General features: G+C 43.0%; 1 protein-coding gene and 1 long non-coding RNA gene across 2 annotated transcripts; one reads left to right on the forward strand and one right to left on the reverse strand.

Annotated features, from left to right (window-relative positions):
* On the reverse strand, nt 1–25,548 carry LOC127002804 (uncharacterized). The gene is made up of 7 exons (XM_050869006.1): nt 25,402–25,548; nt 10,107–10,338; nt 9,492–9,668; nt 5,952–6,218; nt 2,992–4,128; nt 1,750–1,914; nt 1–1,188 (listed from the first exon to the last, which is right to left on the reverse strand). The coding sequence occupies exons 2-7, from the start codon at nt 10,203–10,205 to the stop codon at nt 976–978; spliced, it is 2,058 nt and encodes a 685-aa protein (XP_050724963.1). The 5' UTR covers nt 10,206–10,338; nt 25,402–25,548; the 3' UTR covers nt 1–975.
* On the forward strand, nt 1,195–3,163 carry LOC127002806 (uncharacterized). Its single transcript, XR_007756555.1, has 5 exons — nt 1,195–1,653; nt 1,734–1,923; nt 2,241–2,511; nt 2,805–2,865; nt 3,020–3,163. It is a non-coding gene; the product is annotated as an uncharacterized LOC127002806 (long non-coding RNA).
* Nucleotides 25,549–25,783: the final 235 nt, after the last annotated feature.

Here is a 25,783-nt window from a genome sequence, read left to right on the forward strand (position 1 = left end):
TCACTATAAAGGAATATATATTTTATTTGAACCATGTACAATATATATAAACAAACCATGACTTTTGCAGTTTGTTTGTTTTTTCTATTACTAGGTTTCAATCCTGTCAGTCCGAAAGCACAAGCCGTTGAAGTCCGTCCGCAAGCAGCCCAAGAATATACCCGGCTAAAGGTGAGAATCAGAGAGATGCAATTCATTCTGCTGGGTATTATACATTCTGTTTTCTTCCTAAGCAGTGACTATTCCCAGTGATTTGAATGCATGTTTAACCTTTAGATGGCAATGTAATATACAGACGGTCCAAAATTCAGTGTCAGTTTTGTATGGCAGAAATATAACACTTCCAGATTGCAGTAGAATCTATATAGAGACGATAGGTAAAACATCTCTTATGCGGCGTAACCATTTTTATGCTATGGTCCTAAGGTCGGCAGTGACTATATATAGACCATTCATTTTGGGGGAGCTCCTCTTCAAATACTGCTGCCATCTAAGGGTTAACAGCAAATCTGGATGTTATACTTCCCGGTTCCATTATTTGGCAGTGATGTGAATCCAAATATAAGAGCAAATCTGAGTCACTTAAAACTAACTACCCTGTGGCTTGAATCATACCAAGCCATATAGAGAGATCAAAGAAGATGCATTCAAATCTGTTACACTTTGTTTCCTAATTTTCTTGTTGATCCTAATGACAGTGTAACAATAACCCTTTTTTGCCTGATGGAGAGTAACTGGTATTGAGCTTCCCCAAATACATTGAATAACTGACGAAAAATTTAACATTATCCATTCTGTTGTCCACCTTTTTCAGCTTTTCTTTAGTAATATATCACTCATATCATAGCAACTCAGGTCAACCCAAATCCCTCGTCTATGATACATTTGTACTGAAGGTTGAGGCTGCTGTCCTGGCAGTAGCAAAGTCTTAATCCTAATTTATAAACAACTTGATATATCACACCAAAGCACAAGTTAGTGTTCCGGCTCCCAGTGCAGGAAGACCTGGTCCGTGGCACACTTGTACTGGATGTCCAGGCTGCTGTGCTGGAAGTAGCGGAGCGTTGGCGCCAGCATGAAGTTGTCCAGCGCCGGCAAGACCAGGGTGTCCAGGGCCGGCAGCTCCTCCACCAGGGCGGCGAGGGACTGGCACATCTGCTTCTCAGTGCCGGAGGGAAGGCAACACAGCTGGAACAAAGATTTTCATTAAGTTTCATATCCAGCTTTTGGTATAAAACAACACAGACAAGAAAAGTAGAAAATACAACACCTGTCCTATTAAGATGAAATATAATAATCTGTTATAATGAAATATAATAATCTGTTATAATAAGATAAAGTTGATTCAGTGCCTTTCTTAGTGAGGTGTGAGATAAATCATAAACACTAGTAATGGCAAGATGAAATACAACACAGTGAAATACTACTCCCTTACAAGGTGGGATGTATAGAAAGCCCTGCCCTAATAAGGTAAAATATGAAAAGAAAGTGTTATATTTTATCATATCAGGACAAGTATTTTTTTGCAGCAAAGGAGACACCATGAAAATGACTGCAATATAAATGGCTGCAACACCCTGCACCCCGCACCAGTGACAAAAGGGAGTCATGACCATTCATTTCTTGGCATCCTTCTCATTCTTTGCAGGAGCAGTATGTTGCAAACCTTTTTCTCTAACACTTATTCTGCCACCTTTGCCATAAAACAGTATTTATTCTGACACGAGTGACAGGTCAGGAGACAAGTACCCGTGTGAGGTGTGGCAGGAGGGGCTCCCTGAGGCTCTTGTCCGTGACCACCGAGACGAAGGCGTTGGCGGTGCAGGTGAGGCGCTGGCTGGGTGAGCCCATCCACATGCCCAGGCACAGGTGGCACAAGTTTGGCAGCCGCTCCAGCACCCCTCGGAGGAAGTCCTGGAAAAGGTGTGTAGTGTAGTGCTTCTGTACCATAGTGAAGTATGTTATTACATTCATTCTCTCCCTTCCCTGCTTATGCTTAGTCTTGGGTCTGGAATATATGGTCAATCAAAAATTATTAGTCATTCATGTCTGCAGCACCGGCTTGCTAAATTTTCCACTCCTGCAGTTACTGGCTTGGGGGATGAAATTTGAGGAGCTACATAGTTAGTCAGTTAGGGAAAAAAGGAGGCTGCAGTCTTTCAGCATTATTATGGCAATTTCTTTTCCACGGCACATCTGCATCAGGAGTTAGGATTATGCCTATTTTTTTTTTTTTTCAGCAGAGGAGACAGTGCAAGGGCCTGGGATTAACCCATGAAGGGCTTTGTGTCTCGGCTCCTGGAACGTCCTGAGCCTCTCAAAAAATCACCAACAACCCTGCCTATCAAACGAGCTCAGAAGGCTGAGGCTGGATATAGTGGGACTCTGAGACGAGGAGGCCTGGCAGTGACGAGATCAGTATGGGGGTGCACCTACCACTGGCCCGCCATGAGCAATGGTGCCTGTCTTAAGGGGGTAGCTGTTGGAATCTCCAGACAACTGCTGCCATTTGTAAGAAAAACTTCCACTATAAAAGCACAAATTTAAGTTACTTCAGTTTAATCCAAATAGAATTTTCCAGTTAGCCATACATAGTAGAAACATATGATTAATTTTTAGCAAAGTTAAATTTAAAAATATCTTTAAGAAATCTGTGAACAAACTTTTTTTTTAGCCTATTTCATCTTTTCATTTAGCACCCAGCAAAAAAATAAATTACTCAGGAAAACTGGGATGAGTTATGAACATTAGATACTGTCAAAATGAGGATAGAGAAACATTTTTTTTTTTTTTAAACAACAAAGGAGACGGCTCAAGGGCAACAAAAAGTGTAGAAAAAAAAGCCCACTCCTGCAACAGACAAAGGTAAAGAATGGCCAAAATGATTAATTACATTGCATACTATAACTCAATTTTCAAAGTGTTTTTTTCCTTATGTGAGTATGAATTTGAATGGTGCGTGCAAATAGGCAAACACATCCACAGCCTTACCTCTGTCTGTTTCCTGTTGGCCTCACAGAGAGAAGCAATGCGCAGGGTCCTCAGGTTGTGATGCCCCCTCAGCCCCTTCCTGGGTGCTCTGCTGGACGGAGACGACCTGACATCCTCCAAAGCCTCTCGACCCACGTTGGGAGGCGGAATCTCTGGTGCTCCCCAAGGAAACCGATTCTCGTTGTGGTGAAGTTCAACTCCCTCAAGATTTATGACCATTGCCTCAAGGTTCACCGCCTCCCCCATCAACTCGTCCAGCATCAGCCTCTCCAGAACGTCCAGGTCCTCATCCTCTATCATGTGGTCGAAGAAGTTTGGTTGGTCCAGCAGCAGGTTGTTGCGGCGCACCCCGTCATGGTAGAGTGTCTGGTGGATGCTCAGGGTCCTCAGGCTGGGGCAGGTGTCCAGGATGAGGTGCACCTTGTCGAAGGAGTAGTGGATGCGCACCGCCATGCTGAGTGTGAGGCGGAGGTGAGTCATGTTGCTCAGGCAGGACATGTTGCTCAGGGGTAACTCGCCCAGAGAAAAGGTTTTGACTTGCTTACTGAAGAAATCACAGAACTTTGCAATCTCGTCCTCACTCCAGCGGCTTTTCTGTAATTCAACGGACACAAGGTTTTCGAACACTGGTGCCACTTTTTCCCAGTAGTCCAGTTCCGTGGTAGCATCAGGTGCCGCTACAGACACGGAGTCCACAAACCTGGCTTCAGATAACTGCAAGGTGGCTTCACATTCTGGTCTGTCATTCACAGTACTCCAGATTTTTTTGTAGTTTCTTATAAACCACTTTGTGAGGCCAATGTGCTTTCCAAAACACATTAACTTTGGTTGCAGTATTAGAGTTATCGTATAAATACTGTGAACCATTTCTTCGTCAAAGAACAGCTCATCAATATCAAGTTTTCTTAAGTTAGGAAACTGAAACTCAAAGCTTTCCCTGAACTGCTTGTCACTTGTAAACTTCTTCAGTATGCTCTCTGAGTCTTGGAGGGATTCGGACGCTGGAATGCCGAAGAAGATGCTAAAGATATCCTTCTCCAGTATTGAGACTTCTATGCTTGGCTCCAGGAAGCACAGGGACTCCAGGAGTTTGCAATGCTTGCTGAGAGTCTTCATGACTGATCCGGTCCCATTGTGCTGGAAATAAATTCATGGCAAGTTAGAGAATAATACAAGGCATATCTAAGACAAAACAAGGTCTATATCCCTTGCTTTTCATGGTCACTTCCTGTAATTCCTCTGTGGTTTCATAGGACCTGTTGTGCTGTAAATTCATAGCAAATTAATAAATACTACTGTACATAACCCTATGCCTTATCCTTCCCCATATCTCTAATTGTTTTCAAATACTCCACATATGCTACCCGGTAGGCCATGTACTTGTGATGCAGGGCGCTAAAGATTTAAAGCTCACAGCAGTGAGAGGAAATATCTGACTCATGCCCCAGGGTGGCGGAAACTGCCTTTGTTTATGCCTCGTGGTCAAAGCTACACCAGTGGAGAGGGTTGCTAATTACTTCACTTGGGTGAGGGTGAGGAAACTTATGCTCAACCAAAAAATGACGCCACTGTCGTAAGTATAAGTATTTAAAATAACTTTTTTTTTCCATTCACATCATTGGCGTGAAAGTGCACCTGAGCCCCGAACATACATACGGCCGTACCATAAGGCAGCCTCCTCGACTATAGAAGCTCTTCGGCCAATTTCTCATACCATAATCTTTGAGGGGCCCTCTCCGTAAGCAAAGGAAAGGCGATGAGGGGCGAAATTGCTGGAATCTGGCAAGGGGTCGAGATAGGTACATCTTCGTGAGCCCCTTTGCATATTTTATGCGTCAACTTTGCATTTCTCTCATTAGTATAGTAATAAATGATCCAGGAATTATAATAAAATGTATTTGATCTAATGTGAATCTGCAAAAGTTTTATAAATAAATGATTTCAAGTTTTGTTTAAGACTTTAGGGTTGTATCATGATTTTTAACCCTTGCCAAGTTGCCGTGTCAACACGCCTCCTTGGTCAACTCAAGGAGCTAGGTAGTCTTTTCCTATAGCTCCGATGGGGCTCAAGCACTTTTCTAATGACTCCTTGCTTGACGGGATGGTAGCGAGGGGCAGAGAAGTGATAACGCCGGGCACATGTGGACTCCCTGGCTGTGTGCGTGGAGAGAGGTGGAAACCAAGGGGTGCTGACGTCACTCCCCATCCCCAAGGCCTCCCGTCTCGTAGGCCTTATGGAAACACGGGCCGCGCAGGGATGCCAACCCTATCACTCATGCTATGTTCCCAATTATACCTGTATTTGCCTTTCAATCAACCATTTTCTTCGTGATTATACATTGAAAAATATGTATGATTACACTAATATATGTAAAATGCTTCAATTATCAATATTTCTGTGTAGAGATGTTTACAGAGGCTACCAACCCAACTCGGAAGAAGCTCTAGCGGAGGAAGGGACCGAGATCACCTTATAGTATCCGGCAGAAAGGGGACACTGTTTAAGGGAAGAGGAGGAGGAAGGTTTAGAGGCTGCCTAATGGTACGACCGATACACACCATTGGCATGAAAGTGCACAAGAGGGTTAAGAACACTTGTGAATATTTGGCTGAGGAACTTGCCGTGGATCCCTATTTTTAAATCAAGCCTGCAGCAAATAATAATTTAAACAAAGGATTTTACTCCCCTGACACATGACCAGCCATCTGTGCTCAAGTATCATCAATTAGAAATGTCATAAATCAGTCACAGGTAACAGGATATGGCCCTACTTTTTTTATTTTTAACAACAAAGGAGACAGCTCGAGGGCACAAAAAAAAAAGGAAACAATAATAAAAAAAAAGCCCGCTACTCGCTGCTACTAGAAACCACGGCAAATCTATTAGTCAAACACCCCTAACACACACCCACACACACACACACACACACGTGCCAACCCCCCCAACCCACACAACATACCTGCAGAGATATGTGTCGAAGGCTTGGCATTTTCTGGAGGAGGTGCTTCAAGAAATCTGGCTCTGCAAAGTAGACTCCCTCCAGCACCAGACACGTTGTTGGCAGGGTGAAATGCTCACAGCCTCCCCCCTTCCACTGGTTGGTGCTCAAGGACTGTTGCGCCTGGTATGCGTTGAGGACCTCCAACATGCCCCAGCACACACCCTGGGACATGTACAGCCCTGACCCCGTCCCAAACACGTGTCTGCGGTCGGTCAACATGGCAATCTGGGAACAACGAAAGCCAGCATCAACATGGGTCACACTTGCTGACTTCCAGGATATAACACAAGAGCACAAAAAGAACAAGAACCATGATGATCCTATTTCTTTTTCTGTTTTAAGATCACCATAAAAGTTTTCAAAAAATTAAATGGTTTCAATAACTTTTACTGTAATGATATGAAGAGAAATTATAAACTTAAGGCAAATACTGAAGAAACAGAGCCACTAGAGCTACACTACACTGCACCTATGAATGACAGCCACCCTCTAGATATAAAACTAAACTTATGGCAAATACTGAAGAAACAGGCACTAGAGCTACACTACACTACACCTATAAAGGACAGTCACCCTGTACATACACTTAAGAGTCCCGTGATAGAGAGAGTACTGACATAGGTAGCCCTGTGTATAAGGCTGCTGGGCGCCATTATTGGCCCCTCGAGCACCGCGCCAACTTTGAACTGAGGTATCAAAAACATAATTTTTCCTATTTTTGGAGCAGACACAGCTGCTTTTTTATGTAGTAATGCCTTGCTACCTGGCTTGCTGCTGTAGTAACAGGCCGGAGCGGAGATACAAAATTTATAAATTCCCTGCAAGTCTGCTGAGAAGACAGAGTTGTGCTCACAAAGTCAGTCAAACCATCTAGTTATTCAGGTTTATGCCAGATATGCAGTGTGTGTGTTTTGCCATAATGACTGTCCTCCCTCTGTACTGTCTATGGAGATTATTGTGAGAGATAATGCTACAAGGCCTGAAACAATCGTTCACCTCACTGTCATCAGAGGTCCAGACATCGTTGCTGATGAGGGAAGCTGTCCCCCATATGGTCAATACCATTGGATGTGATCTCTCCCACAGGGCTTTAGACTCATAATGGATATGTCACAGTCTCGTAAATGTCAGTCTCACGGACTGGATGTGTTACAGGATTTTGGATAAAAAGAATTAATGTTACTTCTGGTATGCCATACGTCCTGCTAAAACTCTAGAATCACACACAACTCACTCTAATGGTTAAAACATTAGTTTTTTTTTAGGTATATTTACTAAGCATCACTCTAATACTGATTTCCATTACTACTACTCGTTTCTGAGATTTTAACATGCGGAGAAAGTTACTGTTTTAGAGTGATAGGTTAGATATTATTTATTTATTAATTATTTATTAATTGCTCATGCGATGGGTCTACAGCTAGATACTCCTCTAAGTAGAGCTACAAATCCCTCTTTATTCAACCCGTACAGCATTTTGGTATTTTGTAATTTCCTCCCCACCCCACCCGGAGGAAAAATCATTTTTTTTTTTTTTCCATAAAACAGATTAAAAACATGAAAAAATGAAGAAATGTAACGTCTTATAAGTCACCGTTGCCTAGAAGTCTGTGTTTAGGGCCATTTTTTGTCAATTTGGAAAGCAAAATAGTCGTGTTGATTGCCGAAGACTTTCTTGGATTGAATGTGTGTATCAGAGTAAATCGTTTTCTCTCGACATATTTAGCACAGACTTATATATATTGTTGGAGAGTAGCTCATTTTGAACTTTTTGTTAGTTCAACTCAATGTACAGTCGCCCACAAGAGTGTTCGCTGTTGCAATAACAGTTTACACGTGGCCGCCTCCTTACCAAAATTGCCGGTTCTGGACGTCGCTATACCCACCATACCTCACCCACAACACTGTCACACCACTTTCCAACCACCAACCACTTCAATTTCCACATCATGATCTCCAAAACCACCTACAACAGCCACAAATAAAAAAAAATGTACCCAGAATGATGGTTGCCAGGCTTGCCAGTTATGGCAATAAATGAAATATATTGGGTGGTCAGTATTCCCAAAGGATCAGTCTACTAGGGCACCACCACAGAAATCACCCTCGACACACTCCAGTGACGGGAAAAAATAATACATTAAATATGTACGACGTACATATCAGACGCTCAATGGTATTTACAAATAATACATACGTCGTAGGTATCTGACGCTGTACGGGTCAATAGCCTAATGGATGAGGTTGCACATTCATTTCCAGGGGTACCAATGTCATTATAATATGATGAAGACACCTGTGTGTGTGTGTGTGTGTGTGTGTGTGTGTGTGTGTGTGTGTGTGTGTGTGTGTGTGTGTGTGTGTGTGTGTGTGTGTGTGTGTGTTAACACAAGAGCATTGAGTGTCCTCTTCCAACCCCTCGTCATTACTTTGCAATAATTTTCTCTCCATCGGCTAAAGTTTACTGCAAGCAAGTAACAGAAAGGAAACGAGGTGCCTTGGCGTTGATGGAGCTTTGGTGGTGTGTTGATAGCATAGCCTGTAACAAGTATATTAGTAGGCTGAACAGTTTACGACCATTAAATCTCAGGAGGCTGCGTCCCTCCCTGCAGGCAAGGGTCACGCAAAGAAGGGATTTGTGGGTAAGAGAAAGACTTCCTCAACTACTGCTGATAATGTTCTACAATGATAAGTATTGTTAAATCCATCCATCACAGCAGCAGCACTCAAAAGAAGCACCCAGACTTATTTGAAGTCTCTCAGTACCCTCTGAGCGCTGCCGCCTCTCAAGGTCGTCAGCAGCCCACCGTGACACGCACCTATACCACGGGCTACGTGGGTTATTAAGTGCTTATACTGAGACAGTGGCTGATCGTAAAGCTAATAGTATTCTCCTGTCACTTTCTTAAAGTACATTCCGACAGCTGGTGACCAATTTATGGTAAAGTATGAGGGCGTAATGGTGGGTTGGCGACACTTGTTGGTGTAGACACAAACTGTCTTATTTAATTTCCCAGAGCCCAGTGGCTGCTGGCTGTTAGGTGAAGGTGTGCAGGTCTGACACAAGTGTGTTCAGTTTCAGTGGATGACCCATATGGCTGTGGAACAGAAATGCAAGAGAGAGCGTGTACGAGTGTTTGAAAAGTGCGGTGAATAACAGGGCCAAAAATGGCATTCAAATCCTGGGTTGTCAGTACTCTCTCTATCAAGGGACTTTACATACACTACACCAGTTGTCTTGATCTTTGACGTCAATACTCCATGCATGATGGAGAATAGTGATAGCGCACCAAACAGAGAATAGTTGCCCTTTGAAGCCATCTTCCCACAATTCAGATAACACCTACCCCCTTACAGGCTTACCTATAGCTAACATATGAGAGGAAGAGATATGTGTTGGGACTGTGTGGCAGAGCAGCGGGGAGGAAAGGACATACGGGAGCCAACGCAAAAACAATCTCGCCAATCTGGTTTCAGTACACCATCACCACGCCTCACCTGGTCTATGGTCACCTTGGGGCAGAACACCAGCATGGCCGTCAGGAACACTGGAGGGTTGAGTCTGTTCCTGAGGCATGTTATGAGGCTCCTGTACAGCTGCTGCTCCAGCCCCCACAGCACCAACACATCCCGGTACTGCTCCCCAAAGGCCAACAAAAGCTTCACCAGGCGGACCTAAAACAGGAATAATTCATCAATGTATATAGGGCCATTCTTAACCCCTTGACTGTGGATTTCCTACCAGAAGACATCACCAAGCTACAGGAATGGAACAAAAAGTGGCTTCTACAATTCAATGAAGAAAAATATAGTCATGCACCTTGGGAGGGAATATCCAGCATACAAATACCACATGGGAAACTCTCCACTATCCACCACAGAGACAGAAAGACCTGGGACTATATGTTACCAGGCTACCAGTGAAAGCCAAATCCTTGCCAATCATAGCAGACAGGTTAAATTTTACCTATAAATGAATAGTCTGTCTCTAAAACAGACTGCTCCACTCTGCTGAGTAATGAATCATCTCCATTATTTTCCATTCCATCTTATCTTTTCCTTGACTCCCAACAAATGAAAGGCAGCAGCCACGACAATGCCAGGTTTGCTCACCCTGTCCTGGCTCTGGGTAATGTTGAGGGCCCACAACCTCTTGGAGAAGTTGCGGGCGATGCAGCACCCACAGGCGTCCTGCAGCCCCCTTGGCCTCATGGCTCCCACCACAGTGACTGGGGCACACAGCGACTCTTCCTCTGCCCCTCAGCTCATCCGGTCTGGACAGCAACACAGGAGTCACTGGAGAGTCTGGCTGGCTGTTACTCCTGGTTTGCTCTTTACACTGGACCTGTGAAAGATACCTGTTTTTACTAGGGAACAGTACCTCAATTCTTACATGCAAACACACATACTAGGACACCTCTCCTCATGAAGAGCATTCGAACTCCCACTAACTTTGACCTTTACATTTCAGCCCGGAATTGTGCCAAATCTATTCTCCGACTTACCAAAACTTCTTTTATTTATAGAAAATGTCAACACCTTGCTTCTTCTATTTTTTCCCGTGACTTCTGGCATCTAGCCAAAAATATCTCCTCCAATTTCACTTCTTCCTCTTTCCCTCCTCTCCTTAACCCTGACAGCAGCACTGCCGTCTCATCTGTCTCTAAGGCTGAACTCTTTGCTCAAACTTTCTGTAAGAACTCCATCCTGGACGATTCTGGGCATATTCCTCCTACTCATCCCCCCTCTGACTCCTTTATGCCTGTTATTAAGATTCTTCCAAATGATGTTTTCTATGCCCTCTCTGGCCTCAACTCTCAGAAGGCTTATGGACCTGATGGAGTGCCTCCTATTGTCCTTAAAAACTGTGCTTCTGTGCTGTCACCCTGCCTGGTCAAACTCTTTCGCCTCTGCCTATCAACATCTATCTTTCCTTCCTGCTGGAAGTATGCCTTTGTACAGCCTGTGCCTAAGAAGGGTGACCGTTCCAATCCCTCAAACTACCGCCCTATAGCTTTACTTTCCTGTCTATCTAAAGCTTTTGAATCAATCCTTAACCGGAAGATTCAAAAGCACCTTTCCACTTCTAACCTTCTATCTGATCGCCGGTATGGATTCCGCAAGGGGCATTCTACTGGCGATCTTCTTGCTCTCTTAACTGACTCTTGGTCATCCTCTCTTAGCCGTTTCGGTGAAACTTTCTCTGTTGCGCTAGACATATCGAAAGCCTTCGATAGAGTCTGGCACCAGTCTTTGCTTTCTAAACTGCCCTCTTTCGGATTCTATCCCTCTCTCTGTTCCTTTATCTCCAGTTTCCTTTCCGGCCGTTCTATCTCTGCGGTGGTAGATGGTCACTGCTCTTCCCCTAAACCTATCATCAGTGGCGTTCCACAGGGCTCTGTCCTATCACCCACTCTCTTCCTGTTATTCATCAATGATCTTCTTTCCATAACAAACTGTCCTGTCCACTCATACGCCGACGACTCCACTCTGTATTATTCAACTTCTTTCAATAGAAGACCCTCTCAACAAGAAGTACACGACTCCAGACTGGAGGCTGCAGAACGCTTAACCTCAGACCTTGCTATCATTTCCGATTGGGGCAGAAGGAACCTTGTGTCCTTCAATGCCTCAAAAACTCAATTTCTCCACCTATCAACTCGACACAATCTTCCAAACACCTATCCCCTATTCTTCGACAACACTCAGCTGTCACCATCTTCAACACTAAACATCCTCGGTCTATCCTGAACTCAAAATCTCAACTGGAAACTTCATATTTCCTCTCTTGCTAAATCAGCTTCCTCGAGGTTGGGCGTTCTGTATCGTCTCCGCCAATTCTTCTCCCCCGCGCAGTTGTTATCCATATACAGGGGCCTTGTCCGCCCTCGTATGGAGTATGCATCTCACGTGTGGGGAGGCTCCACTCACACAGCTCTTCTGGACAGAGTGGAGTCTAAGGCTCTTCGTCTCATCAGTTCTCCTCCTCCTACTGATAGTCTTCTACCTCTTAAATTCCGCCGCGATGTTGCCTCTCTTTCTATCTTCTATCGATATTTTCATGCTGACTGCTCTTCTGAACTTGCTAGCTGCATGCCTACCCCCCTCCCACGGCCCCACTGCACACAACTTTCTACTCATGCTCATCCCTACACTGTCCAAACCCCTTATGCAAGAGTTAACCAGCATTTTCACTCTTTCATCCCTCACGCTGGTAAACTCTGGAACAATCTTCCTTCATCTGTATTTCCTCCTGCATATGACTTGAACTCTTTCAAGAGGAGGGTATCAGGACACCTCTCCTCCCGAAATTGATCTTTCTTTCGGCCACCTCTTTTAATTTTTTGGGGGGAGCAGCGAGTAGCAAGCTTTTTTGTTATTATTTTTTATTTTTTGTGTGCCCTTGAGCTGCCTCCTTTGTTGTAAAAAAAAAAAAAAAAAAAAAAAAGGCCTCTTTCGGCCACTCCCCTAAACTCTTTTTTATAGGAGCAGTGATTAGTGGGCTTTTTTTCATTATTGTTTTCTTTTTTTTGCCCTTGAGCTTTTTCTTTTGCTGTAAAAAAAAAAAAAAAAAAAAAAATACATGGAAAAGGATTTGAGTGTGATCATAAACAACCAACAGACACCAGAGGATCATATTACTAGTAAAGTTTGAGGCATATAATAACTTAACAAAACTGAGAAGCTTTAGAAAAATAAAGATACAGTATAAGGAGAAAAAGATAATATTTTAAAGCTAGCATACAAGACTAGGCAGCTGTAGCTTGGAACACATATAAATAAAGATTGAAGCGACACAACAACCAGATATAAGACAGGCTCCATATAAAAAAAAAACTTAAACTGTGCAGGAAACATTAGAAACTTTGCCTATCTGCAATGATGGTAAGTTGGAAAAAGTTATATGATCCTTTGTTGATTTATACCATAAGGTGCTGGCTATTATGTGTTTTGAAGATACCCTAAACTAAACCAAACCTACCCTAAAAACCCATCATCATCATCATCTCATCAACGCCTGCTCCTAGGAGCTCCCACCAGGGGATGGCCACGGCAGAAGAGTTTCCATCTTTCTCTATTCATAGACTCCCTCCTTGCCTGCTCAAAGTTTCTCAAGGATCTATCACCCCTCTCCCTAACGTACTTCTGCACCCTATCCCTCCATTTCACTGGAGGTCGTTCTTTAATATTCCCTCCCTCTATCTCACTCACATACACCCTCCTGGTCATCTTACTCTCCTCCATTCGCTCCATGTGACCAAACCACTTTAAAGTCTGTCGCTTCACTTCTTCTACCACTCCACACTTCTTCCCTTCACCCCTGTGACACATTCCAAAACACTCATACACACTTTCATTACTCATTCCATCCATTCTACTCACACCACAAGCACTCCTCAAATAACTCATTTCCACTGCCTGCACTCTAGACCTCTGACTTTCATTCCAGGCCCACGTTTCACTTGCATATGTGAGGGTTGGTACCATTATTTTATTTCTCAAATCCCTCTTTACCTCCATGCTCACACTTCTGCCATTAATGATATGTCCCAAAGACCCTACCACCCTTCTTCCTTGCAATACCCTTTCTCTCGTCTCTCCCTCCGTACCATCATGCTTACACATAACTGATCCAAGGTACTTAAACTCATTGACCTCCTCCATTTCTTCACCATTCAAAATTATTTTGCATTCTTTTTCACATTCAATTCCCACTCTATATGGGCATACAAAATCCACGACCTCAATTCTACTCCGATCACAAACCATCACTTTATGTACTTTTGTTGACATTTACTCTCAGCTTTCTCCTTTTACATACACTATCAAAAACACTGACCAAATTTTGTAAGTCACTTTCATTTTCTGCAATGACCACCGTGTCATCAGCAAATAATATTTAATTCAGTACCCACTTCCTTCCCTCAGCGTACATTTTTACTCCAACTTCCCCAACTTTGCCCTTCATTTCTCTAATAACACCATCCATATAAATATTGAACAACCATGGTGACATGACACGCCCCTGCCTTAAGCCCACTTTTATCTCAAAGTGTTCACTTGTTTCTCCACTAATTTTGACACATGTAGATGCATCCTCATAGAAAGACTTTATTGCATTAAGCAGTTTTCTTCCCACACCATATATCTTTAAAACATCCCACAATGCAATCCAATCGACTCTGTCATATGCTTTTTCTAAATCCATGAAGGCAGCATATAGTTTCTTTCCTTTTGCTAATATTTTTTCTACTACCATCCTGTAGGCAAATATCTGATCCACACATCCCCTTCCCTTCCTGAAGCCTCCTTGTTCTTCACTGATTTTCTCTTCTGTAAGTCTTTGCACCCTCTCTATTACGACTCTTCCATATACCTTTCTGGGTATACTCAGGAGACTTATACTGTACCTCTATAACTCCCACACTCCCCTCTCCTGCCCTTCCCCTTGTAAACTGGGGCAATGATGGCTTTTGTCCAGTCTGCCACTTCACATATCTTGATCATCCATTTAGTAACTACATCTCCTCCACACTTCATCATTTCTGCTGTGATTCCATCAATTCCTGCTGCCTTTCCATTTTTTAATCTTTTTATTGCTTGATTTACTTCTTCAATGTTATACTTCCTTCTTTATATACTCCTCCTCTACCTCCACCCAGAACTGCTGCTGTTACAGCTGCTGGACGTCCATCCTCAAAATTCATTAAGTTTTTGAAATATTCTCTCCATCTCTCTTTCACAGCTTCCCCGTCTTTCAACATCTTTCCATTCTCATCCATAACTTAATTTATTTTACTTGGGGAGATATTTTCTGCATTTCTTTCATTTTTTACTTCTTTCCAATATGATTTTCTGTTCCCTTTATATTTTTCACTTAGTCTTTTTCCAAAGTCTTCATCAACTCTCTCCTTACTTTCTTTTATTGCTTGTTTTAATTTCATTTTGCATTCTCTATATTTCTTTTTCCTTTCCCTTTTTACTTGCTCAGCCACATTTCTTTCTTGACTTTTCTTAAAAGTTCCTTATCTCTTCTGTCCCCCATAGATTTCCTTTTCTTTTTCCATCCCTAATCACTTTCATCCCTAACACTTTTTGTTGTAGTTAACATTATACTTCTTTAAATGTTCCAAAACTTTTTTCAATATCTGTACTATCTTTTACACTTTCCCATTTCTTACTTAAGGCCTCTGCCATTTCACATTTATATTCATCTTTTATTTCTTTTTCCTGTAACTTTTCTAGCTTTAATACTTCCTTTTTTACTTCACCTTTCTTAAAAAAAAAAAAAAAAAACAGTAACAATAGTCTTGATTCAGAAAATTTATATATGCTTTCTTACTAATTGGGTAGGCAGTGGTTGAGTGGTTAGTGTGCTGGGCTCACATTCACCACACCATGGACAACGTCGGTTCGAATCCCCACGCTACCACCTGGGATTTTTCAGTCACCGCCGAGTGGCCTAAGACTACCCACATGCTGTCCAGAAGACCACCCATCAACCCAGACTCTAGAAGAAACCGTCCAGTGAATCAAGAATGAGTTCCGGGGGGCAGCATTAGCCAAGCATAATTGGTGCCACTATAAAAAAAAATTGCTTGCGCCACGATGGGCTTGGGCTGACCATCTGGCCCCTGAAAAAAGCCTACTAGCGCTATAGGTGGAGATGGAAAAAAAATAAATAAAAAAATAAAAAAATCTATACAACAAAGTGAGGACATTCTTTGTTTGTTGGTATCTTCAAACACATGATAGCCAGCATCTTATGGTGAAACTCAACAAAGAATGACTTCACTTTGTTGTATAGAAAGTCTCATTAGTAAGGAAGCATATATGAATTTTCTGAGTCAAGACCTGTAGTGTTTGTTTCGGGTTATGTTAGGTTAAGTTTAAGGTATCTTCAAACACATGATAGCCAGCCCCTTATGGTATAAATCAACAAAGAATGACCTCACTTTGTCGTATAGAAAGTCTCATTAGTAAGGAAGCATATATGAATTTTCTGAGTCAAGACCTGTAATGTTTGTTTCGGGATATGTTAGGTTAGCTGGGCACGATAACAGAAAACCTTATTCCCAATAACCGATAACTGATAGTGAAAAACCTTATCGGTGATAACCGATATTCGTTAACTGGAGACACAAATATAGGCGATAACCGATAGCCGATAAAGATCCACAATTCCGATGCTAGCTAGCGATAAGTCCGATAGGCGAAAACGATACTATATTGATATTTCAAATAAAAAACACATATGAATTCAAATTTTCATTATCTGTAATTCAGAAAACTTATAAAACCTGAAAACCACACGTTGACACGTATACATATGGACGGTAATATTAGTAACGCCTGAACTGTAGGGGTGGGCAGGTACCGGTACCAGTACCGGTACTAACGGTACCAGCTAAACGGTACGGTACCGGTACCAGATTGCTCGGTACCGGTACCAGTTGCTCGGATTTATTTATTGGATTTATTGACAATTCTTCATGTCCGATTTTTTTTTTTAGGTTGCTAATAAATAGTTATTGTTATTAGACTATGATCGAGTACATCCATAATAACTATACATGCTATTTTTTTATCGAAAAAATAAATATTCACTTCATTCAGAGAGAGAGAGAGAGATCACCACTTAGTAAGTGGATATCTCGGTGATATGGGTAGTGGGTACTCGATCATAGTCTAATAACAATAACAATATATATTAGCGTTTTCTAAAGACTCGTGGGACTCACTAACTTTTAACCCAAGACTTCGTTTTCTTTTTACTTGCCACTGTTAAATTCGTATGACTCGTTAACTTTTATAGAGAGAGAGAGAGAGAGAGAGAGAGAGAGAGAGAGAGAGAGAGAGAGAGAGAGAGAGAGAGAGAGAGATCATATTTATCCAATAAAGCATTAACGAAAAAAGTTTGAATCCCTTGGCGAGAGTTTCTGGCTATAAAGAATTGCATGATGAATTATATAAGATGATTAAATATTGGAGGTGTAGCAGGAGAGAGAGAGAGAGAGAGAGAGAGAGAGAGAGAGAGAGAGAGAGAGAGATCACCACTTAGTGAGTGGATATCTCGGTGATATGGGTAGTGGGTACTCGATCATAGTCTAATAACAATAACAATATTTATTAGCAACCTAAAAAAGAAAAAGAATCGGACAGGATATATGATCCAGTAACTCCAATAAATAAATAAAATAATGGAAACGGGAGCTGTGATGGAAACGGAAAGCAGGACAAAATGGTGGGAACTTGGGGAGACGGTCAAGTGACTCACAGGGCTCATACCACATGGGCGGGCGAGCACCGAGCGTCACTAAGATCTTAACGGCAATGCGCAGTGCCGAGTGATCATTGCTTCCGGAACCCAAGTGATCATGATGCTTCGCGGTACCAGTACCGATATCAGTTATCGATACCAGTAACGACGAGTGATCATTAACCTTATCGGTACCAGGTACCGGTACCTGGTACCGATAACTGGTATCGGTACTGGTACCGCGAAGCATCATGACCACTTGGGTTCCGGGAAGCTTAATGATCACTCGCCGGTACTGGTATCGATAACTGATATCGGTACTGGTACCGCGAAGCATCATGATCACTTGGGTTCCGGGAAGCTTAATGATCACTCGGCACTGAGCAGTGCCGTTAGGATCTTAGTGACGCTCGGTGCTCGCGCGCCTCCATGTGGTATGAGCCCTGTGTGTAGACGCTGACGGCGGAATTTTCAGTGAAGCTCTTCCCTCTTCGTCGAAGCGTCGCTTAGAGAGTGTGTTTCCGTGAAGAGATATTTTCAAACCCTAGTTTCTCTTCCCCCTTCAAAACAATCTTTCCGTGTAGTGTTGGTACTACTGCAAATCAAACAAACGTTGAAAACCGAAACATTAATGCATTTTAGGTACATTTCTATAATGGAAAATATTGTGTGGCAAGTACTTATGTAAGCAGTGCTTGATACAGTGACATACACTATATATAGCAGAAAATTTACATTGATGGGTTTTATTGGTTAGTATCTGTGGCTCTGATATCGTCCCGTTACCTGTGGGCGGAGCTTAGGAGACCTCGTTAGAATAAACTGCTTTTATTTTCTTTATTTTCCTCCTGTTCCATGAGATCTCTTTCTCCCTTCGTTATTTCTCCCTTGTAAATATATTTTTAACTAGCTTTAGAGCTCCTATCAGTGGGTGGAAAATGGTATCATCTATATTGCTGAGCTTTGCTAAGCTCTACCCACAGGTGACGTCACGAGTTTGGAGATTGGCTGTGGGAAGCCCAGCACGGAGTACCACATAGCACCACATATTCATACAGACTTGTGAAACATTCGCCCGGAGGCCGAAGCCTAGCTGTCAGTCCGTCACTTTTAAATTTGTCCCAGCACTCTTCATGCTTATGGTTTGAAGTGGCCGCCCTACAAACGCTTAAAAAGGAGAACTGTTGTGAATAGTTGAGTCTGAAGGGCGGGGCATGCTGGCTTGGAGGTGTGTTCCAGTGTTGGCTTAAATTATCATAGGAAGCGTGAAGTCTTGAATAAACAGAAAAAAATAATGTTTCTCGCATTGTATGACTTTTTATATAAGGCCCAGAAAATTTATATTGTTCTTATACCCAATTAATAATACAGCAACATGGAAAAATGTTGTAATAAAGCATTAAATGTGCGAAGATATTAGCGAAGAGCGGGCCTTCACCTCCTCTTCGTCAAGAGAGGAAATTAGTTCATTTCTTTCCCGCTCGCCGCTTCGCGCGCTGCATCAAAGACACTCCTCGTCACTGAGCATACCGTTTGGTCCACGAAGCCTCGTTTCCTCGCGGGAAGGGGGAAGAGATTCACTGAGAATACGGCCGTGAGTCACTGCCCCGCTGACCGTCTCCCCAAGTTCCCACCATTTTGTCCTGCTTTCCGTTTCCATCACAGCTCCCGTTTCCATTATTTTATTTATTTATTGGAGTTACTGGATAATTTTTCATGTCCGATTCTTTTTCTTTTTTAGGTTGCTAATAAATATTGTTATTGTTATTAGACTATGATCGAGTACATCCATAATAACTATACATGCTATTTTTTTTTCGAAAAAATAAATATTCACTTCATTCAGAGAGAGAGAGAGAGAGAGATTTACATAGATTTACATCGAAAATTAGACCACACAGACCCCATGGTACAGACTATAGTCCGGCAAATCTTAAGTGGCGGCTCTGACGTAGACAGCCCGCTAGACACTGGTGCTATGTCTCCAACTGACCTCGCGCACCGTGCCTTACACACCCTTCTCTCTCTCTTTCTCCTCGTGTCTCTCTCTTTCTCTCTAACTCTAGTATAAAAACAAATATGGCTTTTATGATTGATTCTCTATCTGTGAGTGAATACAAAGAAATTTGTACAACACTTGGCAGTGTTGCCACCGCGGCGTTGTCAGCTCAAGTCAACCCAACACACCGCAGTTGCCAGTTGCTCTGCCTGCTTTAATTATCGCATTTCTGCCATTTTTTGGTGTGTCTGCTATCTGCCATACAATATCAGCCATATGGCATAATTATGACAAAATATGGAGACTGTACCTGTATATGTAATGCCAGGACCGTCAAGCAAATTTTGATGTGAATCATCCAGGTGAATGGTGAGGTTCCGCTGGGGATGGCCAGGAGTGGGAAGGAGTGGTTGAATATTAAAATATTACACTTTGACCTTATTTCCACACCACCCAAGGGGTAAAGAGTCTTGGTGCATTTTAAAGAGGTTTATTATTATTATTAGTATTATGCATTGTCGTGCACCATACTCCCCGAATGAGAGTACACCCCCACTTTTCTCGCACACACACACACACACACACACACACACAGAGAGAGAGAGAGAGAGAGAGAGAGAGAGAGAGAGAGAGAGAGAGAGAGAGAGAAGGGTGTGAGAGGCATGGTGTGCGAGGTCAGTTGGAAACGTGGCAACAGGGTCAAGCGGGCCGTCTACGTCAGAGCCGCCACTTAAGATTTGCCGGACTTTAGGTGGTCTGTCCTTAAACCTAGGTGATCTTACATTAATCAGAAGGCTCCTAAACGTTGAATTTCTACTCTAGTTGATATTAAGTTGAAGGAAGAGAGTTTTCTTTACAGGAAATTTGTTTGGGAATTTCATCAGAAGTCATTAAGAAAAAAAAACTCCTTTGGGTACCGGTACCGGTACTAACGGTACTTGAGTTTTCGGTACCGGTACTACCGGTACTCAAATTAACGGTACTTGCCCATCCCTACTGAACTGGTGTTAGTGTTATTTGGCGCTTTTGTTTACAAACACTGGTCTCTAGTGAACTGCGCATGCTCAGACCAGCAAGCGTAGACCTGTACACTCTCACAAAGCTTTTTAACCGTAATTAAGAGTTGCTGGAAGGCTGAATCAGACATACAGTACCACTACCACCATCCTCGCTGTTTCTAGAACGACACTCTGTACGAGTTGTATTTATATGTACAGAGTGTCGTTCTAGAATAGCCGAAGATGGCGGTAGTGTATGTCTGATTCAGCCTTCCAACAGCTCTTAATGTGTTAAAAAGCTTTGTGAGACTGTACAGGGCTACACTTACTGGTCTGAATATGCGCAGTTCACGAGACACAAGTGTTTGTAAATAAAAGTGCCAGCTTTTGACGATGGGACACCAAATAACATAGCACCGGGTGCCTTCAGTACCATGGCATGCTCACAAACAAATATGGAATATCAAATTTGAAGCAGTGAATAATCATTTTTTGGGCAAAGTTCAGTGATTTTGCTCCTTGATATATTGATTTTCAAGTCTAACATAAAAAATAACCTAGTAATTTAATGTTGATAATCTAAGTATGAAATCTCTTCAGCGAAGATATTTCATACCCCGAAGTTTTTTCATACAACACCGGGCGCCTGGGCCACGCATGCACAGTAGGGAGGAAACAACATTTTTTTTTTTTTTGAGCCGGAAAAAAGTATCGATTATCACTAGTTTGGTTACAAAGGTAACGAAGATACCGATATATATTTAAATAAGTAGCGGATGGCCGATAACCCGATTTTGTTATCAGCGATAAAGTATCGCGATAACGCCCAGCTATGAGTTTAGGGTATCTTCAAACACATGATAACCAGCCCCTTATGGTATAAATCAACAAAGAATGACCTCACTTTGTTGTATAGAAAGTCTCATTTGTAAGGAAGCATATATGAATTTTTGGTAAAATTCTAGTGTTTGCCCATACTCCCCCCTCTCCCCCAAAACAAGCTTGGGGATCTGTGGGAATGTGGGGTTTCAGGTGGGGGACACAAAATCTGTCGCAATCGCATATTATTTAGTAGGGGGGGGGGAGCAAAAATACCCTAGATCTAGGGAAATTCTCTACATTTCGGGATTTTCTCCTCCCGCCACCACTAAAATAAATGTTTGCGACAAATTTAGCGTTCCCCATACGGAAACCAGGCATTCCCACTGGACGCAAAGCTTGTTTTGGGAGAGAAGCGTAATGAACCCACCAAACGATGCTCACCTCACCGGTCTGGCATGGCGCCGGCGGCCAGCTGCGTCCCCATAAACCGCCTACACCACACTCATGCCCTCTCTCTAGCACCAGTTCGGGTAGCTTGTCACCTCAACGCAAGGTTTCTGTCCTGCTAGTAGAGTCCATGGCTGAGTGGTAGTGTGCTGGGCCCACATTCACTGCGTGATGGACAACGCGGGTTCGAATCCCCACGCTACCACCTCGGATTTTTCAGTCACCGCCGAGTGGCTTAAAACTACCCACATGCTGTCCTGAAGACCACCCATCAACCCGGACTCTAGAGGAAACCGTCCAAGTGAATCAAGGAATTCCGGGGGGCAGCATGAGCCAAGAGAAGATGGCACCACTATAAACACTTGCCTGCGCCATGACGGGCTGGGGCCGACTTCCATCCAGGCCCCTCAAGAGAGCATACTGGCGCAACAGGCGTACACGTAAAAAATAAATAAATAAATAAATAAACATGGTCTATCTTCATTGTCTATCACTGACTGAACCACTGGCTATCCGTGATCCATCCAGCACCACACCCTAGAGACTACTGCGAGTTCTGTCACAAATGTAGGCTCCCGAACCTCCTGCCCGAGCTGTTCGAACACGTGAATCCTGACTAACCTGCTTTGGAACCAACCACCAACAAGCAAACACTATAACACTCCATGCATGTACCTACACGGAGCATCGCTATTGGCTGAATACAACTTAGATGTGTCCTCAGCAAAGAAGATTATTGGGTACTTGAGAATAACACAAACAAACCTTAGAGAATAATTAACCCGGTAGCAGCGAGGATCATGTTTCTTAATGGTCCCTCTAAGCGAGAAAAATGAGAAAAAATCACCCCTCACACAAACCATTTCATAATACATATCAAAGCATTTGTGATCAGGTTATGTATCATCTATTTAGGGGGGTTTATATCATGGCACAAACTTGGCCTGTCGCTGCTACATGGTAAAGCCACAAATTTGGCCCGTTGCTGCTACCAGGTTAATAACCTGAATTCGAATGGAAAAATTTAGAATACAAGTAACCTGCGTTCGAACCTGCTTCACGCGTTCATGATACAAGTACATGAATACATAGTCGTATATGACATGGCTGCAAGATTCTTAAGATGAAAATTACTTACCATTTAGATGCTTCATAAGTACCTTAATAGTGGCTTTAAAGACAAGGTAGGCAAATCAAGTTTAACAAATAGGACAAATTAATGGGAAGTAGCCCACAAAGTTGCGTGCAGCCTTGAAAAGTAGCCCAATACTCTTTACTCTTCACCCAATCTAGCAACACTCATACGTACGAGTAGGGGAAAGCATAAAGTACCTAATCTAACGTAACATAACCTAAACTAAATTAATGTAGGTAATTCTTTACAAGAGTTCCGCCTCCCCCTCCCTAAAATGGGGAAAATTCCCTACTCCCGAAAGTTTACGGAAACTTCCCGTCCCGTGCTGCATATTTCTGACGGCTCACACCATATGCTGTATATATTTAAACTACTCCAACCTAACTTTACATAACCTAACCTCAACTCCCCTTCTAATGGAGGGGCTTCGTCCCCCTCGACCCCCCCCTACTAAGGAGACTGAGTGAAATTGTGTGGTTTCTGACATGATAAAAAATCCCTTGAATATATTTAAACTACTCCAACCTAACTTTACATAACCGTCTAACGGGGGGCTTCGCCCCCCTCGATCCCCTCTCTGCTAAGAAAACTGTGAGTGAAATTGCGTGGTTTCCGTACGTGGTAAGAAATCCCTGAATGTATGGAATGTCCCTATATCTGGGTAAATGTAAGAAATTTCCCTACATCTAGGGTATTTTTCAACCCCCCCCCATAACTCAAAAACTATGTGTTTGCAATGCATTTCATGCTTACCACCACATTCGAAATGCGTATTACTTGATTTCATGCTCCCCCACCCAAAAGCCTCCACACCTCCCACAGGTCCCCCAAGATCATTGAGAATCAGGGGATAAGCATAACTTGAAAAGAGGCGTAACTCGAAAAGTACCGTAGACATTTGCGATGGAAATGAGGGTAAAATTCTAGTGTTTGCCCATACTCCCCCCTCCCCCCCATACAAGCCTGGGGACCTGGTGGGAATGCGGGGTTTCGGGTGGGGGACACGAAAGGTTCACCAAACACAGTGTATCTTCATTGTTTATCATTAACACAAGTAAAACCACTGGCTAGCCGGGATCCGTCCAACGGCGCGCCTTAAACAGTACTGCGGGCTGTACAGGTAGTACAGGCTCTCGAACCTCCTGCCCGAGCTGTTCGAACACGTGAATCCTTACTTACCGGATTTTGAATCTGCTTCACGGGTTCGTATTCCTAGTATACAAGGTGATTGTGGATATTGACTCCGCGCCTCCAGAATACGATAATACGCCTCCATATATCATAGTTAAAAAAACAAAGTACTTAAAAGTAAAGAAGAAGCCTAATTAATCCCCTTCCCCTAACGATCTTGGGGGACCCGCGTGAACTCGGGGTATTTGGGTGGGGGAGCATATTTAAACTACTCCAACCGAACTTTACGACCTACTAACGAGGGGGCTTCGCCCCCCTCGGCCCCCCTGCTAACCAAGGGGGGGCTGTGCCCCCCCTCTTAAAATACCCCAACCGAACAGCTAACTGAGGGACATTGAACACAAGTAACCTGTGTTCGGACCTGCTTCACGCGTTCGTACGTGCTATCAGTAAGTAAATACATAGTCGTATATGACGGTTGCAAGATTCCTATGACATAAATTACTTACCGTTTAGATGCTTCATTGATCTTAATGCTGTAACGGTGGGCTTCGCCCCCTTCAAACCTTCCTTTGGTATGGAGGGTGAGTGAAATTGCGTGGTTTCCGTACGCTGTGAAAAAACCTGGAATGAATGAAATTAACCTACATCTAAGTAATTGTAAGGAATTTCCCTACATCTAGGGTATTTTTCAACCCCCCATAACTCAAAAATTATGCATTTGCGACGCATTTCATGTTTACCACCGCATTCCCCGAAGTCTCAATGGCCCCCTAGCCAATTTTGAATGCGAGGGGTGAGTATGGGCAAACACTAGAATAATACCGAAATGAGGTACAAAATCATGCAATTCACAACATCTATCACCAGAAGAACATGAACCACGTGAGAAAATCGTTGGTTGGGTGAAACTGTAAATTGTCCAAATTTTCCTTGTAGTGTTTGGGATAGTTTAGGCCCTTAGGGTAACTTCAAACACATGATAGCCAGCCCCTTACGATACTTTAAGAAAAAAACACAAAGGAGAAGGAGGAGGAATGCAAGCTGACCCCAAAATTATAGACTATGAGGTGAAGGAAGAGTTGGAGGAGAAAGAGAAGGAAAAGAAACAAAGAGGAAATGGAGAGAGAGAGAGAGAGAGAGAGAGAGAGAGAGAGAGAGAGAGAGAGAGAGAGAGAGGAGGAGGAATAGATGGATTGGCAGCAGCAGGAAAGAAGGAAGGAAGGAAGGAAGGAAAGAAAGAGGAGGAGGAGGAGGAGGAAGGAAAGGAGGAGGAGGAGGAGGAGGAAGGAAGGAAAGAAAGAGGAGGAGGAGGAGGAGGAGGAGGGGTTGGAGGAAGGAAGGAAAGAAGGAGGAGGAAGAGGAGGAGGGAAAGGAGGAGGGGTTGGAGGAGGAAGGAAGGAAAGAAGGAGGAGGAGGAAGGAAAGGAGGAGGAGGAAGGAATGAAGGAGGAGGAGGAGGTTCGCAGAATGACCCAAAACCGAATTAAAACAATATATATCATTATCTGCAGACACTGTACTGATTCTTGGCTTCTTTACGCTTTTATCTCTCACTAAAGCATATAAATTCACATATAAAAGCAGACATTCATGGTATTTAACGCTTATACTTACCTGTAAATAGAAGATCGCACCTCCTCAACCTCCTCCTTCCTCTTCCTCTTCTTCTTTGGACATTCTGTTGTTGCGAGAAATAGCTCATCCCAGAAATAAGTCGCGATGGTGTCCACTAGGCATTTCCACTGGTGAATAGACAGCAGGAAACACATTCATTTGCCTTATTTGTTTTGCTTTATCCATTTTTTATCTTTGTGAGGGTTGATATTGCCTAAACCATTGAGAACTGAGGGTACATCGACGTTGGGTAGTTCTTTCTATAATATCTCCCCTATTCATGTGTTTTAATGACTCCTCTGGATTAAAAGTGTTGCTCTGATGTCTGTGCCGTGTATTGGAGCCGAAACAGAACAATTAAACGATAGTGGTAAGGGAGATA

The sequence above is a fragment of the Eriocheir sinensis genome, chromosome 24, assembly GCF_024679095.1.
Source record: "Eriocheir sinensis breed Jianghai 21 chromosome 24, ASM2467909v1, whole genome shotgun sequence".
Classification (NCBI taxonomy): Eukaryota; Metazoa; Arthropoda; class Malacostraca; order Decapoda; family Varunidae; genus Eriocheir; species Eriocheir sinensis.